Genomic DNA, 18,376 nt, shown 5'->3' on the forward strand with positions numbered 1-18,376 from the left:
TCAAAATGTAGTGGAGTAGAAATAGAAAGTTACATAAATGGAAATACTCAAGTAAACTAAAAGTACCTAAAAAATGTACTTATGTACAGCACTTAAACTTGAAAAATGAGAAAAATCAGAGGTAGAGGTCTGAAGTGTTATTTCAACCAACTACAGTCAGATGAGAACTCCAACAGTGCCCTCCAGTTATTGAACATTAAAATTCTCCATAAAACTAAAGCTGATGGAGTCTCGTTTTCTAGAACACTTTCAGTATAGACAGGCTGCAAAACTTTTTCAGTTGGAAGTTTTTGTTTTTTACATTTGACCACAGAAAGATATGAAGTCACATTTTGATATTAGACCATTGTTTTCTTCAATTTCTTGTTCATTTTAATGCCTGGTACAACTAAAGGTACATTTGTTAGACAAATATAATGATAACAACAAAAATAGGTCATGAGAGTTTAATTTAAGAGCTGATATTTAGCCATTTTCCATGGTTTCCTTGATAATAACCATAATCATTATCAAGAAAACCACAGAAAATGGCTAGATATCAGCTTTTAAATTAAACTATTATGAGCTGTTTTTATTTGTATCATTATATTTCTCCAAACAAATGTATCAAGCTTTAAAATGAACAAGAAAGCAAAGAGAAAAAGGTCTTATATTTTTTTCCATGACTGTAACTCCAAAATAGACCTTTAAGTATTCAGTTATGATCTATTTATTTCTATAGAGTTCTCCTTAATTCACTAGTTCTTGTAACAATTCTTTTTTTAATTATAATTATTTATATTAAGAGGTAATAAAAAAAGTTCTGTTTCCCAGCATGTGATGAAGAAGAAGAGAACGACCACCTGCCAGAAGTCCCGTTGGGGCCCCGCCCCCAGAGGCTGTCTGAACTCACCATCAAAGAGAAGACCCCGCCCATCCCAGCGGGCAGCGCCTTCTTCATCTTCAGCAGCACCAACCCGTGAGTCTCTGACGTGCTGTTTGGTGATATGTGATGTGTCATAAAACCAACCTCACTGTGCGTTATCTGCTCCCGTCTTTTCTCCTTCTTTGTTAACTTTGTGCTGTAGGTTTCGTGTATTCTGCCACAAGCTGATCAACCATCAGATCTTCACCAACCTCATCCTGGTCTTCATCATGCTCAGCTCCGTCTCTCTGGCTGCTGAAGACCCGATACGCAACTTCTCTGCTCGCAATATCGTACGTAGACAACCACTGGGACTGTAGTCTTTAACTGACCTAAAAGGCTACTCCACGTTTATTGTACAAGTTCGCCCAAAAAGATGGAATAACTGTGTTTTCAGACACAATCCTCTGTTTATTGTGGTTTCATTTTTATTGTGATATGCTTGGAAGAGTTTGATTAATAAAGTGTTGAGATATACACTTTATCTGTCAAGAATAAATCACATTGTCACAATCATTTCATGGAAAGAGGTAAAAAATATTTTATTCCAACTTTATGGGCGAATGTGTATTTAGAGGGTTTATGTGTCTCACTGTAATTGACAATCAACCTTAATCACAGAAGACATTTTGACTTGCCACATTAAGAAAAGCACAGGTGTAAATAATAAAATTTACAATGACCAAAATACATTGAGCTGTTTCAGTTTTAGGGTCCATAAAAACAAAATGGCACAAAAAGTGAGCTGCTACAACAGATCAATGGAAGAAAACCAGAAGAAAACAAAACAAATTAAATCCAAGCACACCCGATTAACTATAGGTATGGTAAAAAAAATGAACAAACTGAGACAAGTAAAATAAATAATAATATTATGGAAAGATACTCACTCATATACTCACAAATACTTACAAAATAATCTTCAGTAAAAGTACAAAAGTATCAAAATGTCATTAAAGATATTCTAAATATATTATTAGATTACTGTTGCATTTATGTAAGCAGCGTTTTAATTTTCTCAATGTAATCTCATTTAACTAGCGATGTAATACTGTTATGAGGTTTAATTGAGAAAACAGGTCTAATCACTTTAAAATGATCATGTTTTTTAAGGTTAAATCTCGACCTGAAAAGTAACTAAAGCTGTCAGTTAAATGTAGTGGAGTAAAAAGTACAATATTTGCCTCAGAATGTAGCAGAGTAGAAGTATGAAGTACCTCAAAATTGTACTTAAGTACTTGAGTAAATGTACTTAGTTACATTTCACCACTGGGAAGGAGCCATCATTAATGTTACCAGTAACTCCTGTGCTTTGACAAGTCAAAATGTCTGCTGTGATAAAAGGTCTACGGAAAGCACGATTTGGCAAATGAAACTCAAATAACAGAAGATTTTACCAGCTGGCTTAGCTACGTAGAAACACAGAGAACAGGGGCAGTATATAGAAGTTGTGAAGTTATTTTCATGTGTGTTTTAGACTCTAACTGTAAATATAAACTGTATGCTGTTGTGCTGTTATCTTGGATTGATGACTTGAACCTGTGCATTGCCTCTTGCAGATACTTGGTTATTTTGACTATGCTTTCACCGCAATCTTTACTGTTGAGATCCTGTTGAAGGTAAATGACCTTAGTGCTGTGTTGTGCTGTGCTGGGTAGAGCTTCAGTAACCCTGCGTGCTTATGTCACTCTGATTGCCTCCTCAGATCCTAGGCTATGCAGACTATGTCTTCACTAGTATGTTTACATTTGAGATCCTAATTAAGGTAAACAATAATAACTGTTGCGTTGCCTCAGCAACAACCCACCACTTCCAAGCTTGCTGCACACGTCCTCCTCCCCCTCATTTTTGTCTCTATAATTTTTGGGTCATAAAGCGGCCACCTGCTTGTCTTGTTGTCATGGCTCCGGTCAGTTAACGTGGAGATCATGCGTTTTCGTCAGATACTTTTTGTCTGTCAGTCACTTTTCCATTACGGCCCACTTCCCCTCTTCATCCTCAAACAGTTTATGGACCAGTGGCTCTCCAGAGTACAACTACTCTTTGAACTAAAATGTGACAATTCTTTCTTTTATTTATTTTCTGAAGACTAAAAAATATATGATTGATTGGCACTATGACTGGTGGCATTTTGAAACTTTTCACCAACCATTACCATTTTTCTTAACCTGGATCACTGTCAGCACCATTGACTAATAGAGTCTTATATTTTTGATTTTTAATTAGAATTCTGTTTGAAATATTCTGAACTGTGGAGAGATGAACTTGAACTTGAACTAACATCAAGCTTTATATCCCACTGCCTAAATGCATCCTGTACACATAGATATGACCCCTGTATCGTGTCTTTTCTGCACTCCCAAAATAACGTGCTTGAAGAAATCCACAAAAATCAGGAACAGTTTTATCATTTCTGCTGTTAGAATTAAATCCTCTGCCTAACCCTTTTGCTCGCTGCATGTCTGCACCAGGTAAACGTCATGTATTACGGCTTAAGACTAAAATTTTCAGGAGAGGATTAAAGGCCCTGTCCCTAGCTTAATCTGCATCGGAAATGAGTGTAGTGGCTTTAAATAATGTTTCCCATGTCTTGTCTGAATATTTTACATTGTATATGATCTATTTCTGTGTGTGTGTGTGTGTGTGTGTGTGTGTGTGTGTTTTTGTACGTACTTACTGTGTCAGTAAGTGTGAACCCAGGCTTACCTTGTTAAATTAATATTTTGTATCAAAATTTTAACAACAGAATTATTAGAGGTGGGGGAAATATTATTAATTAATAATTATTTTCCTATCTTTGTGAATATAGAGAGCACTTATATGTTGTTTATGTTTTTGTTTTGATAAAAATCAATAAAATCTATTTGAAAAATAAATAAATAAATTACTCACCTTAAAAAAAAAAAGAGGTGGGGGAAAAAAATCGATACAGCATAGTATCGCAATATTTTGGTGGCAATATTAAATCGATTTATGGCCGGCAATCATCAATATCAGTTGTAGGAATAAACTGGAGATACTCCTTATGTCATAGGAGATCAAAGGATTCTATAAGAACCATGAGCATCAGGATATTGTGTCAGGAAGTTGTAGAAATAACGCTGCAAAGTTAGGCTTTTTTTTATGTTTGATTAAAAAAAAATTCAGAGCAGTGAAGCTTAAAGTTGAGGAAAGTTTTAGAAAATACTACAGTTGTTGTCGTCCATACATGTTTGATATCAGTTAAGTTCAGTTTGACTGAATACTTTGTTGGTTAGTCTGTGGGTTTGAATCTCATTGTGGAGAAATAAAAAGACTGAAGTGAGATGAATAGACTGACAATTTTCTCTTATTTGACAAAACAATTCTTGTTTGGATTTAATTTTGTGGACACAAAATGCAGTTAAACAGTTAAATCACAATATATTGTAATCGTAATACTCACCATATCTCAAAATGCTTAAAATCACAATAATATCATATCATGACTCAAGTATCGGGACAAAACCGTATCGTGGGGCCTCTGCTGATTCCCACCTCTAATAATTAACATAACAGCTCAATTTCAATGAAGGAAACTACTAAACTACAAAATATGTTGTGTATTGTCATGAACATTCATGTTTGAAATGCAAAATGAATGTGAATGTTATACAAAAAAAATGCAAACGTTGCTGTAAATACACTGTAAATAGTTTTAAGTAACAGTTAAGCCTGATTTTTTAAGCGTGACTTGAAGCTGCCCCATCTATGTGTCCGTGTGTTCGACGGCAGATGTGTCTTCTTTAGTCCTGACTGTTGTCTCCTTCTTCTGTCCAGATGACAGCGTTTGGAGCGTTCCTTCATAAAGGCGCGTTCTGTAGAAACTACTTCAACCTTTTAGACCTGCTAGTCGTCGGTGTGTCTCTGGTCTCCTTCGGCATTCAGTATGTATTATTCAATCTCTTTTTAATATTGAAATGTAAGGTTGAGCAACTGTGTGGTATTTTTGCCATAACATATAAGCATCGCTCTACTGGTGGCAATATGCCCTGAGACTTGCTGAGCTGAATCCCTTGTGTTGTCTATAGATCCTCTGCTATCTCTGTGGTGAAGATTCTCCGTGTTTTGAGAGTCCTCCGTCCGCTCAGAGCCATCAACAGAGCCAAGGGACTAAAGGTCAGAATGATAGTGACACAACATGGTGCAGTGTAACGTATCCTCAGTGTTTTACTGTTCGTATAATATCTGTAGGTCAGCTTATATGGAACTGCACATTTTCTCAATTTTAAGGGCACTGTATAACCCTTTTTTCGACCAAGGCAGTTCCAGGGCCGGTCCGGCCTAATCTTGAACCATTTTCTCACTTTTTGACTGCCAAAGAACTGGATCCCATCCAGGAAAACTGATTCTAGAGCGGCACCAACTCTTGGCTGAACTACGAACCTCTTATGTCAGGGGCTGGGGGGGATTACCGTGACCAACAAGATCAACTAAAACATGTATCATTCATTGTATTTTTTTAACTCCAATGTGATTGATACTGCTAGCATTAGCGAGCTAGCATTAGCGAGCTAGTGTTAGCGGGCTAGTGTTAGCAGACAACAAACACATCTTTCATCTTTCATTCAGTGTTAATAAGAACGTAATCTCCGTCCAAAGCACTCAAGACGAGCAGAACAAATGTTTTGTACATGTCATGTTTGGATGCCAATGTAGGCTCACAAAGCCAGGAGCAACATATAGTCTGCCATTGTTGTTATTATTGTCGCGTAGAGCAGACATTTCCAGACGTATACAGTGACGTAATGACGTGGCTCTCTAACCTGTGGAAAAGTAAACAGATTATGAGGTGGTTTGCAAGTTGAACCAACTGCGAAGGAAAGGAAATAGGTTTGCTTTGGTCGAAAAGGGGTATGAGAGGGAGCTACTGTGTTTCCTCCTGGTAGGGCAAACCTAAGGGCACTTTTTGTCTACTATAGCTGCATGCGAAAGGGATGGTTTAACACAATAAATTGTCTCCTGGGCGTAATTCCTCTGTTTATTTTTTACCTGTTCATCCACCCCGAACCCCCTGCTATGCAGACTTTGTTGCTCTTTATACTCTGCTATATGTACTATACTATACTATATACTATATGTCCCCTGACTTCCTCCTTTGCTCCTGTCATCATTAATACAGCCATGAGAGGTCGCCACCTAAAAACAACTGTCTATATGTGTTGTATTTATTAAGTTACCAAAAAACATGCAATATCATGATATTGTTATTGAAATAACAATTATTTAATTTTATTTATTTATTTACAGGATTTGGCAAAAGCCTAATCTACCAACTAGCCCCGTTAGTGGCTAAGCTAATGGTGTTCAGCAAGACCCCGTTGTTGTGGTCGTCTCGCCATTGATCGCCTTGATGGAGGAAAAATATATATATGTCTGAAGAGTGTGCAGTGCATATGTGGAGTGTCCTTCATCCTTCATATATATCTTGTACAAATGGCAATAATCGATCGGCGCCATCGTGTAAACATCAGTCATCTTCTTCCTCGATGCTTCCTTGTCTAATTTCTGTCGCTCTACATACGTCATCTGGTATAATTGATACGATTGGCTAAGAGCTACGTACAGACGCTTATGACAGTTATTCGTATCGCCCAATAAATGACTGTGGATGATATGGTGAACCACCAACCTTCCGACCAATTAGTGACCGCTCTACCAACTGAGCCACAACTGGCCCTAATAATAACCTCAGGCTGGAAAGTTTTACTAATATCGCCCAACTGCACTGTACTAGTGTATGCAAATCCCTTTCCTTATTAACTGTGTATAATTGTTTTTCCTTTGCAGCATGTAGTCCAGTGTGTGTTTGTGGCCATCAGGACCATCGGCAACATCATGATCGTCACCACGCTGCTGCAGTTCATGTTCGCATGTATCGGAGTGCAGCTCTTCAAGGTACAGTGGAAAAAGAGATGTGGGTGATTGGGTAGTAACCAAATCAACAGGCAAAAAATATTTATACACAAGTAAAAGGTTTGGACCAAAAAAGCACCTTTCTCTGTTGTTGTTTTTTTTTTTTTTTTACATAGGGGAAATTTTATCGCTGCACAGATGATGCGAAGTCCAGCCCAGAGGACTGCAAGTGAGTTTTTTACATTTTTATTCTTAAAAGTTTCCCACATCGAATATCTGCCTACATGAGTGTCTCTATGTACAGGTGCATCTCAATAAATTAGAATAACATGGAAAAGTCCATTTCCAGTAGTTCAAGTCAAATAGCCCCAACCAAGTGTTGAGTGCATATAGATGGACATACTTTTCAGAGGCCAACATTTCCATATTAAAAATACTTTTTTTAAATTGTTCTTTCTGAGACACTGCATTTTAAGTCTTCATTATATGTAAGCAATAATCATTATAATTAGAAGAAATTAGATATTATATATAATTCTGTGTGTAATGGATCCGTATAATGTGTTATTTCCACTTTTGAATTTAATTACTGACATAAATAAACTTTTCTATGATATTCTAATTTATTGAGATGCACCTGTATGTGCAAGTGCATACATTTTGTTGATATTTCATGTTTGAATCACAGAGGTACCTACATTCTCTACAACAATGGGGACACGGCGATGCCCATGGTGAAGGAGAGGATCTGGTACAACAGTGACTTCAACTTTGATAACGTCCTCATGGCCATGATGGCTCTCTTTACTGTCTCCACATTCGAGGGATGGCCCACGTAAGTACCGCTTTGCACCTGAGACAGGATCTTTATTATTTAAAAAAATGGCAAGACATGTTTGTCAGTACTTGATATTTAATCCTTGATAATATTTTTGTCCATAATTTGACTTCTTTGTGAGTATGAATGTACTTAAAAAAGATACAGTGGTAACTTTAAACAAACAAAACTAGCAGTGATATTAATTAATACAGGTGCATCTCCATGAATTAGAATATCATGGAAATGTCAAATTCTAGTAGTTCAAGTCAAATAGCCCCAACCAAATATTGAGTGCATATAGATGGACATACTGTTCAGAGACCAACGTTTCCATATTAAACATACTTAAAAACTTAATACTTAAAATTGGTCTTTTGTAAAAAAAAATAATTATTGAGAAACTGAATTTTAGGTCTTCATTTAATGTAAGCCATAATCATTATAATTAGAAGAAATTAAATAAATTAAGACATGAAATGTTTAATTCGGTGTGTAATGAATCTATATAATGTGTTATTTCCACTTTTTCAATTGAATTACTGACATAAATAAACTTTCTATGATATTCTAATTCATTGCGATGCACCTGTATTTACTGTTCATTATCTTGACCTTTGACCTGTGTTTTGTGTGCTCCTGCAGGCTACTCTACAAGGCCATCGACTCCAACAGAGAGAACATGGGTCCCATCTACAACTACCGCATCGAGATCTCCATCTTCTTCATTATCTACATCATCATCATCGCCTTTTTCATGATGAACATCTTTGTCGGTTTCGTGATCGTTACCTTTCAGGAGCAGGGGGAGAAGGAGTACAAGAACTGTGAGCTGGACAAGAACCAGGTAGGAAGGGACCCAGTTTGTGTTTGTGCATGTTGTTGTGGACATTTTGGACAAGATCTGTTTATCTTAGATTCTTAAGTGTGTTTGATGCTCCGAATTAAATGGATCTGGCTAAAAATGATGCAGAAAGAGTTGCAGTCCATTTTTGCTCAGATCTAATGAAACATCTATTATGTCTTATTATATTTGTTGTCTGTTTCTCTATTTGTCCTCACCGCCACCGCAGCGTCAGTGTGTGGAATATGCCCTCAAAGCTCGTCCTCTGCGCCGATACATCCCCAAAAACCCCTACCAGTACAAGTTCTGGTATGTGGTCAACTCTACTGGCTTTGAATACGTCATGTTCGTCCTGATCATCCTCAACACTCTGTGTCTGGCCATCCAGGTAAGTGCTCTCCTTTCACTCATTTGACATAAACAAGCTGGTAAGTCATCCTTCAGTCATCATAATTGTCTGATTTTTCCAGTTTCAAAGACCTAGTAATGTATGTAGTGCACATTATTTTGTTTTCAACAATGACTGTCTGTCTGTCTCCATCTCTTTCCAGCACCATGGCCAGTCTCATCTGTTTAACTACGCCATGGACATCCTCAACATGGTTTTCACCGGAGTTTTCACTGTGGAGATGATCCTCAAGCTCATCGCCTTCAAACCCAGAGTAAGTCTCCTCTCCTCTTCCCTTATTTCCTCTCCTCTTTTCTTCTCCTTAACTCTTCTTTCCTCTCCTCTCTTTCTTCCCTTGTTTGATCCCCTTTCCTTGTCTTCTCTCTCATCTCTCTTCCTTTGTTTCCTCTCCTCTTTTCCACTCATTTCCTCTCCTCTCCTTTACTTGTCTTTCCCCTCCTTTCCTCTCTTTCTTATCTTGGTTCATCTCCTTTCCTCTTCCCTTGTTTCCTCTTGTTTCCTCTCCTCTTTTCGTCTCATTTCCTCACCTCTTTTCTTCTTGTTTCCTCACGTCTTTTCTTCTCATTTCCTCTTGTTTCATCTCCTCTTTTCTTCTCATTTCCTCTCCTCTTTTCTCGTTGTTTCCTCAACTCTTTTCTTCTCGTTTCCTCTTCTCCTCTTTTCTTCTCCTTCCCTCTACTTTCCTCTCTTTTTCTCTGCTCTCTTTGCTTCTCCTCCCCTTCCCTTGTCTTCCCCTCCCTTTATCTTTCCTTGTTTCATCTTCTCTCCTCTCCTCTATTTTCCTCTCCTCTCCTTCCCTCTTCCCTTGTTTCATCTCCTCTCCTCTCCTTTTTAAAAATATATGCAAAATCATCATGTTTAGAGTTTATCCTTTTAGTCTCTGGAAACATCCCGGATAAAAACAGAAAGTTTTTACCTGGCACTTTTCCTGTTAGCCCAGGCCTTGAACACTCTCCCTGACCCTCTTACCTCCCTCTCGGGCCCTCTGCCCACCAGCACCTCCCCTTCTATTAATATACTCCTCACCGTAACCTCTCTCCCTCTTATACTCTCCTGCATCCCCCTCCTCTCCTCTCCTCTCCTGCCTCCCCCTGTGCTCCCGCTGGCTGTGCATGCTGCCATAATCAGGGCTATGTCGGGGACGCCTGGAACGTCTTCGATGCTCTGGTCGTGATTGGCAGTGTAGTCGACATCATACTCAGCCAGGTAGAAAGACGTTAGTACGTACAAATCTGTCATTCCCTCTTCCTGATCTCCCACTGCTGCTGCCACTCTCTGCTTCTTCTGCTTCTTCTGCCCTTTGCATCTTTCCTCCTTTCCTTCCCTCCTTACTTCCTGTCTCTGTTTTTGTGTTATCTTTTTAGGTTGGCCAATTTCTGCTTCTGAAGCAAGTTTGTTGAATCTATTTTAGATTAATAGTTGATGAGCACCACAGAATACCTGCTAATTGGCTGGAATAATTTTGTTCAGCTAACTGCGTGTTAAATGCTTTGCACATTTGATATAGATAAATTGTTTAGTTTTAAGTCTATGGTGGCCATTTATGTCAGCCTGCCACTGAATCAGTGGGAGTCAATGACTTTGTCTGTGAAAGTAGTTAATTTAAATACATTTCAATAGTAGCTGGAAGGATTTGACTTTCAACCTCTCACTTAAATCTAATCACAACTTTATGATGTTCCTATTTTTCATAAACCTTATTTCTTTTTCTTTTTTTACCTTTCTTTCTTTCTTGCTCTCTCTCTTCTGTTCTGTGTCTTCATTGCTCGTGCTTGCAGAACTATTTTGCTGATGCATGGAACACGTTTGATGCCTTAATTGTTGTGGGTAGCGTGGTTGACATTGCCATCACTGAGATCAATGTAAGTAATCATTCATCACACACAAACAACCCTGCCTGACTGTGACGGCCTTGCTCTAGCATCAGAGATCAGAGCTGCATTCAAGATGCCTAAATTAATTTTCTTCACAACTAATGCTGCTGTAATTTGTCACTCCACTTTAAAAATGCGGTGGATGCACAATATTAGTTTTTAAATTTGTTATATATTGTTTATTGATTATATTCATCAAATATATATTAAAAAGGACGTTTCTGCTAATTGTGTCAAAGTTTTTGAGGATTGATTTATCTTTTGTTTGTATTTGCTTTCCTTTTATGTCTTTATTTCTTTATTTTTACAAGAAATCTATATGGTAACAAGTTAAAAACAGCTTCTTGATTTAAATGGGAAGTTTTGGAATGCAGCTCAGTTATTTAAAAATCTTGGATTTGATCCTTTTTGTCTTGTAACTCGTTTGAATGCGCTCTGCTGCTACTTCAAGGCCACTCTGTATTCTGGTTTGCAGCTGCTGTTAACATTAAGTCCATGCTTGCTGCAGGCTTGTCCATATAAATGTGTTTGTTTCTCTCTTGCTTTGAATTGATGTTTAAGATAAACAACACACTGTAAAATCCTTTTCTCAAACTCTAGCATATGATATTTTTATCATAAACATTGTACACAGAACCCTGGATACTGTCTAAATTAGACCAACTGGTAAAAATACAGTTGCATTTTATTCATGTTACCGGCCATTATCACGGTTTCTCTCTTTTATTTGAATGTCATTTTTTCCTGCACACAGACACCATATATCTGGAAGTGTCACATAATTTTCCTGTCGTTGCATAAATGTTTATAAACTATGAAAACCAACTTCGAGGTTCCTCAAGCTAAATGAACAATCGCAGTAAACATGGCAATTTAATATGTGTAATCCATATTAAATTTTTTGAGTTCTTCTTTAGTGTGCTAATCTACATCACATTACATTAAAAAAACAACTTATGATATGCACAGAAGTAGTCTGGGGTGGAGGATGGGCAGGGTCTCCACTGTGCTGACTTCATTTGGGAGCTCATTTCACCGCTGTGTAGTCAAAACAGAAAAAGCCTCAACTTGAGTGACCACAGGGTTGTCCAGAGGCAGAGTATAATGACTGGGCCGGGGTGTAAACCAGAGGTTGGAGGTACGAAGGTAGCAGTTCCCTTCAATGAGCTTCAGGTGGTGGCTTGATATACATTCTGAGATATGAGTCAGGTAAGGAGCAACGCCTGCCTCCACCTGAGTGGCAGTGGGGAATGACAGGAAGCCTGGTGTCAGGAGAAGCCGTGCTTGTGTGTGTAGTGGGAGAAGAAGAGAAGACCCAGGACAGAGCCTTGTGGAACTCCTGTTGTTAGGCTGCGTGGTTCAGACACCAACTTTTCCATGTCACCTGGAAGGATCAACCATTCCCACACTAGAGGATAATTGGACTGCTTTTGGATCGGATTTGTTTTTGTTTTTGAATCTTTTAAGATGTGAAAATCCTGTAGAGTGCTCCAGGCTTTACTGTGTCAAATGCAGCAGAAATGTCAGACAGACAGTATGAGGACAGAGGAGAGAGAGTTCGCTCTAGCAGCTTGGAGCACTGTCACTGCAAGAAAGACCTTATCAGTTTAGTGGCCTGCAGACAATTAAAACAGCATGTTCTGGTGTCTTTGAAAGAAAGGGAGCAAAAACTACAGTAACAAAATGATTACAGCAAAAATTTACTTTTATAATTAAATCAATATTTTATTTAATTTTCAATGTTAGCCAATTTAAAAGTGTAAATTAGGCTTGATATTAAAGGATCATATCATTTAAACCCAATATCACCTTAATGTTTCACATGCACATCCAGCATAAATTGCAAAATCACTGGGTGAAACAAACTATATCACCGCCACTTTAAGAAGGCAAATCAGTGCTTTATTGCCATTGTCAACAGCGAAACAACATCATATAGGTTTTTGCTTAGGATCAAAGTTTCCAGCACTGAATGCTTGCATCTCATGTTTGGTGTTATTGCTGAAAACGTGGTAAAGCTTTTGCATGACAGACATTACGATGATAATGTTCTTGTTCGATGTCCTAAATTGTAATGCTGTGTTGTTGTTTTTAAGTGAAGGTGTGTCTGAGCATTTTTAATGCTATTACATGTTGAATAAATCAAAGTAACTGATTTTGTGTGAAGTTGGCAGCAGTTTGATGCTGTACAGCTGGTTTGTATAACTCGGATTAACTTTAGGCTTTTGGTTTCAAGTCGACAGCCATTCCTGTCGTCAAGGTGATAGTGGAGCCAGGGGTAAGAAACTGATTAAAGCCCTTCGCACGTCTGTGATCACCCAGCATCAAGATCTTTTTTGTTGTCACTCTGTCGCTCACTTACTGATGAAAACATTGAGAGGCTTTATGGTCTCACTTATTTAATTTTGTGATAGTTTGTGATTGAACTATCAATGTTTGTCAAAGTCTCGTTTTGAATCCACCTGGTTTGTTGCATTTTGGCTCCAGTTGTTTGGTTCAACTGACTTTTTGTTGTTGTTGAGACCTTGTCCTGTCTGGGTGCATTGCATGAAGCAGATGAACAGATGATACTGTATGGTCTTTTGTCTCATTTCTTCATTTCAGCAGTGTTTGCTATCAGATTTCCAACATTGTCAATGCAAGGTTTTGAGTTCACATTTCTTGTCAAAGATCCATTTTGATGTTCATCTTTTGTAAAAATGTGATTGTAGTGTGTACAGTTATGTCTTTAGATGGCAGATTCTATATATGTTGCTTTTTGTAAGGGCTGTCTTTTATTTTTTTTTGAATGCCTGATAGTAGTTCATGATACAGATAATCTGTCAATAAATCAGGTTCCTTTGGCTTCTCATTCTATTCCTAATGGCATTTGAAAGAATCCACTGTGCCTGAACAAAAACAATCAGAGACAGGAAGAGTCTAACACAGTGTTATTCATTGTTCATCAGAAGGAGCAGCAGCAGTCACTGTAGCAAGACGTAGTATACGCAGATAAATAGTATCGTCTCCCTGTATGCAGCAGCACCCAGAGCTCACCTGTTCATGTGTGGTAAAAGTCTCCCGGGCCATCAGGTTATCTTGTCCATGCTGCAGTGACACAGTGCCATTTGAAGTTTCTTTTTAAAACTCTATCCATGCAGTGGTTAGCACTGTTGTCTCACAGCAAAGGGGCCACTGGTTCAAATTTGGCTTGGGACTCTTCTGTGTGGAGTTTGCATGTTCTCCACGTGTCCTCCGTCCTCAGTCCAAGTTAGAGATAGTTGGTGGAGCTACACAGAACAATACATATTTTTTTTTACATGAGACAAACAAAACATGGGCATTTTTGAAGAAGAGTTGCTAGAGGGGTCTGAATAGTCGAAATATAGCCAATAGCCAAATATAGCGACAAAGTCTCTAAGTTGGCAACACTGCTTGCCGTGTCGGTCTGTTGTCACATTCAGACTCCGTTGGTTAGCCGCTACAAAAGTACCTGTATGGGAACAGAGGCCAAGGGGAACTAACTAGTGGGCTGAGCCAAAACACTCAGCCGCTTTCCAAAAAGCACTCAGAAAGTAGTCAGTGGAAACGCCTATTGTGTCATTGGTGACTCTAAATTGACGACCTGTCCAGGGTGTACCCCGCCTTTCGCCCAATGTCAGCTGGGGTAGGCTCCAGCCCCCTTGCGACTGGAGTCTGGTTAAGCTGTTAAGGACAATGAATGAATCCATACACTTGTGCCACAGTTTGGAAAGGACATTGTTTCACCAGACACAACTGTGTCCAGCTCATTTTCTGCAACCACCGTTGCATGGAAGCATGATGGAATACATGCATAATAAATAAGCTAGCTAGCTAACTGGCCAGCTGTCCGACTCACAAGCAGCCTCTCTTCCTGGCTGTGATTGGTTGTATTTGTTCTGGCGCAGTGAGGTCTTCCAAATGCTAAGAGGAGCCCTAGGAGGAGCCAGAGGAACCAGATTTATTCACAGATTATCTCTTTTATAATATAGGGGTAGTTTGAGAACATTTAAAAAAAAAAAAGTTTTTTAAATAAAAGTTACCTACTGCACCTTTATTGTATGTGTAAGTTCTCCAGGTCTGCTGGTCATAGAATGGTGATTAACACATAGTTACTCTGCATGCACATTGACTGTTGTTATTGCAAAGATGCCAAAAGATCATAAATAAGAAGATTTCTTTCATCTACTTTTACGTGGCTTGTAAGCTAAGACAAGTAAGAGTTGTGCATGTATGAGTGACTGCATGAATGAATGAGTGGTACAGAGCTTTATCATTGTCTGTGTTGTGTATCTGTGTCTGTGTCCCCTAATCACTCTTCACATACTCCGCTTCAGAACACGGAGGACAGCGCTCGCATCTCCATCACCTTCTTCCGCCTGTTCAGAGTGATGCGATTGGTCAAACTTCTGAGCAGGGGGGAGGGCATCAGGACTCTGCTGTGGACCTTCATCAAGTCATTTCAGGTGACAAAAAACATCCCTCTTGAAACTGCACTATAATAAACCGATGAGATAGAACATTTAAAATGATCAGAAGTATAATCTCTGACTGGTTTCTGGGTAGTTGGCGTACAACCAGTATAACCACTATTCATGGGCAGATTCCAGTGTTCGTAGCAGTGTCACTCACTCTTTTGTCTTTTTTTCCCACCTAGGCTCTTCCCTATGTCGCACTCCTGATAGCCATGCTGTTCTTCATCTATGCTGTAATTGGAATGCAGGTAAAATTGTTTATATCCTCTTTGAGACGCTGCAGGATATATGAGTTGCTTCCACTTTATTGTGCTTAATGGATCGTAACCTTATTTTTTTGCATTTGGAAGAATTTGAGAGGAGGCTGGCTGATATTTATGTCTTTTTTTTCTTCTTCTTTTTTTTTAGGTGTTTGGGAAAATAGCCATGGTGGATGGAACACAAATTAACCGCAACAACAACTTTCAGACTTTTCCTCAAGCTGTCCTGATGCTCTTTAGGTGTTTGTGGTCTTTTTAAAAAAAATGAAATGCTGCCCGTTTAAAGTCATTAACTTTTTGTGTTGTGCTGCTAATACAGGCCAAGCTTTAGCACATTTTCAGTTTACTGTCTGTGCTTAGAAATCATTCTTAACATGTCTTGCAATCATCTTTATCAACAATTTCAACAAAAACTTGTTCTTATGTGTAAGTGCATTTATGGCTGTTTTAGTATATCAAAGTATATATCAAATTTAGAAATGCAAATTTCTTAATTGCAAGGTGCACTGCAATGAAAGTCAAGCTGAGATATGCCAATAATTACATTAAAACATTCATAGCTGCTCAGACATTGTTGCCAGCAAACTTAAAAAACGTATGCAATTTCATGTGTTTGTGTAGCTTCAATTGTTGGTTACAAGCCATTATAAGTGCATAAATGCATTGAAATAAAATCCCTGTCTGCTCCTGTGTTAATGTTGTTTATTGTTCCGTGTCAGGTGTGCCACAGGTGAGGCTTGGCAGGAGATCATGCTGGCCTGTCTGCCAGGGAAGCTGTGTGATTCAGAGTCGGACTACAACCCCGGAGAGGAGAGAACCTGTGGCAGCGGCTTCGCCATCATCTACTTCATCAGCTTCTACATGCTCTGTGCTTTCCTGGTAATCTTGTTCTTCCACCTTGTGCAGTGGCAGCAATGGTAAAGAGTAGAGAGAATGGCACAGATTTGAAATAATGCGTAAAATGATTGCATGTCCTGGTTTCAGATCATCAACCTGTTTGTTGCTGTCATCATGGACAACTTTGACTATCTGACCCGTGATTGGTCCATTCTTGGACCGCATCACCTGGATGAGTTTAAAAGAATCTGGTCTGAATATGACCCTGAAGCCAAGTGAGTTGTTTTGAAGAAAACCATCATCAGAAGTGTTTTACCCCGTACTTGTCCTGTGTACTGCTAAGGAATGTGTGTGTCAGCTAGAGGTGGGAATCCCCAGAGGCCCCACGATACGATTTTATCCTGATATTTGAATCATGATCCGATATTATTTTGATTTTAAGCATTTTGCGATATGGTGAGTATTGCAATACGGTATATTACAATTAAATTAATTAAATTAAATCAAGAATTGTTTTGTCAAATAAGAGAAAATTCTCAGTCTATTAATCTCACTTCAGTCTTTTTATGTTTCCACAAAAAAAGAGTGAAACCCACAGACATTTCATTCATTTCACCTTTATTTATTCAGGGAGGGCCAATTGAGAGCAAGCTCTCATTTCCAATGGCGCCCTGATTACAGTACAAATACAATTCAACACATTACACTACATATCCATAATAATATATACTCAACAGAAGTACAATAAATTCAATGAGCACATGCACATTCAGAAATCATAAGATCAATAAGAATGTCTTTAAAATGATTAAAAGGAATCAGTGTATCCAACTGAAGCTGAGACAGCAGATTATTCCATTTAAAAGGAGCGAAATAAACAAAAGCGAATTTCCCTACCTCCGTTTTAACAGCAGGGATATTAAATATAAATATTAAGTCAAACTGAACTTAACTGATATCAAACATGAATGGATGACAACAACTGCAGCATTTTATCAAACTTTCCTCAACTTTAAGCTTCACTGCTCTGAATTTTTTTGAATGAAACATAAAAAAAGCCTACCTTTGCAGCGTTCTTTTGACAACTTCCCGACACAATATCCTGACGCACATAGATTCCTTTGATCTTGTAGTTTCATATACCAGTGTCTCCAGTATAGTCCTAAAAGTGAGCCCACTACGGCCTCCGGAAAAATCGATACATAAATATCGATACTTGGCGGCCATGAATCAATATAATATTGCCACACAAAATACCGCGATACTATGCTGTATCAATTTGTCCCCCCAACTCTATCGTGTTTGTTTTGTGTCAGTGATTCCCTCTGAAGTGCACCAACTGATTATCAGTTACTTATGAGGACCTGTGGTGGCAGTGAAGACTGTGCTCAGCGTTACTGTCCCTAAAAGTTGAATGCATGTTGTTGTCAGGGGCAGGATAAAGCACCTTGATGTGGTGACCCTGCTGAGGAGGATCCAGCCTCCGCTGGGCTTCGGCAAGCTCTGTCCTCACAGAGTGGCCTGTAAGGTGGGTTCCCACATTATAACAACACACTCACACAAACACACGTTAAAACTTTTTACATTTGATGCATCATTTGGAATCTGTACTTCTGTTGCAGCGTCTGGTAGCGATGAACATGCCCCTGAACAGTGATGGGACAGTCATGTTCAATGCCACCTTGTTTGCTCTGGTCCGCACTGCTCTCAAGATTAAGACTGAGGGTGAGTCAGCACTTTAAAGCCATCAGAGATCTGCAATATTATTGGTTCATTTCTTATGGATTGGTCCGATTTGAGCTTTTTTGAGCTGTGCGTGAGTGTCCTGTTGTGTGCACTGAAGACTTAAACAGCCCAGAGAAACCACTGCAGTGTGTTTTTCATTAAACCAGTTACTCATTACTTACTAATGATCAACATTGTTTTGAACAGAGAGACTTTAGCATGATGGGCTATTTAAAAAAAACCAAAAAGGAAACTTTGTCCATTGGGCAGCCAACATTGTACTTCCTATTCTTCATTGTAAATTTTTTTTTCCAATTATTATTTTTTTAAGATTGACCCCCTGGATTGTACCATCTT

At 38.6% G+C, this 18,376-nt stretch overlaps 1 protein-coding gene across 1 annotated transcript in view; it reads left to right on the forward strand.

Annotated features, from left to right (window-relative positions):
* cacna1db (calcium channel, voltage-dependent, L type, alpha 1D subunit, b) overlaps positions 1–18,376 on the forward strand; it is a 120,445-nt gene that overhangs the window by 86,651 nt on the left and 15,418 nt on the right. The window contains exons 20-39 of the mRNA XM_059333992.1: positions 814–958; positions 1,068–1,197; positions 2,610–2,669; positions 4,703–4,809; positions 4,954–5,041; positions 6,713–6,820; positions 6,955–7,007; positions 7,467–7,613; positions 8,241–8,442; positions 8,669–8,827; positions 8,991–9,101; positions 10,627–10,710; positions 12,959–13,000; positions 15,060–15,188; positions 15,380–15,445; positions 15,606–15,697; positions 16,177–16,336; positions 16,442–16,569; positions 17,726–17,822; positions 17,917–18,019. Coding sequence (XP_059189975.1) covers positions 814–958; positions 1,068–1,197; positions 2,610–2,669; positions 4,703–4,809; positions 4,954–5,041; positions 6,713–6,820; positions 6,955–7,007; positions 7,467–7,613; positions 8,241–8,442; positions 8,669–8,827; positions 8,991–9,101; positions 10,627–10,710; positions 12,959–13,000; positions 15,060–15,188; positions 15,380–15,445; positions 15,606–15,697; positions 16,177–16,336; positions 16,442–16,569; positions 17,726–17,822; positions 17,917–18,019 — 2,211 coding nt within the window. The remainder of the gene's footprint in view (positions 1–813; positions 959–1,067; positions 1,198–2,609; positions 2,670–4,702; positions 4,810–4,953; positions 5,042–6,712; positions 6,821–6,954; positions 7,008–7,466; positions 7,614–8,240; positions 8,443–8,668; positions 8,828–8,990; positions 9,102–10,626; positions 10,711–12,958; positions 13,001–15,059; positions 15,189–15,379; positions 15,446–15,605; positions 15,698–16,176; positions 16,337–16,441; positions 16,570–17,725; positions 17,823–17,916; positions 18,020–18,376) is intronic.

This window comes from Centropristis striata, chromosome 5 (genome assembly GCF_030273125.1).
Source record: "Centropristis striata isolate RG_2023a ecotype Rhode Island chromosome 5, C.striata_1.0, whole genome shotgun sequence".
NCBI classification, from domain to species: domain Eukaryota; kingdom Metazoa; phylum Chordata; class Actinopteri; order Perciformes; family Serranidae; genus Centropristis; species Centropristis striata.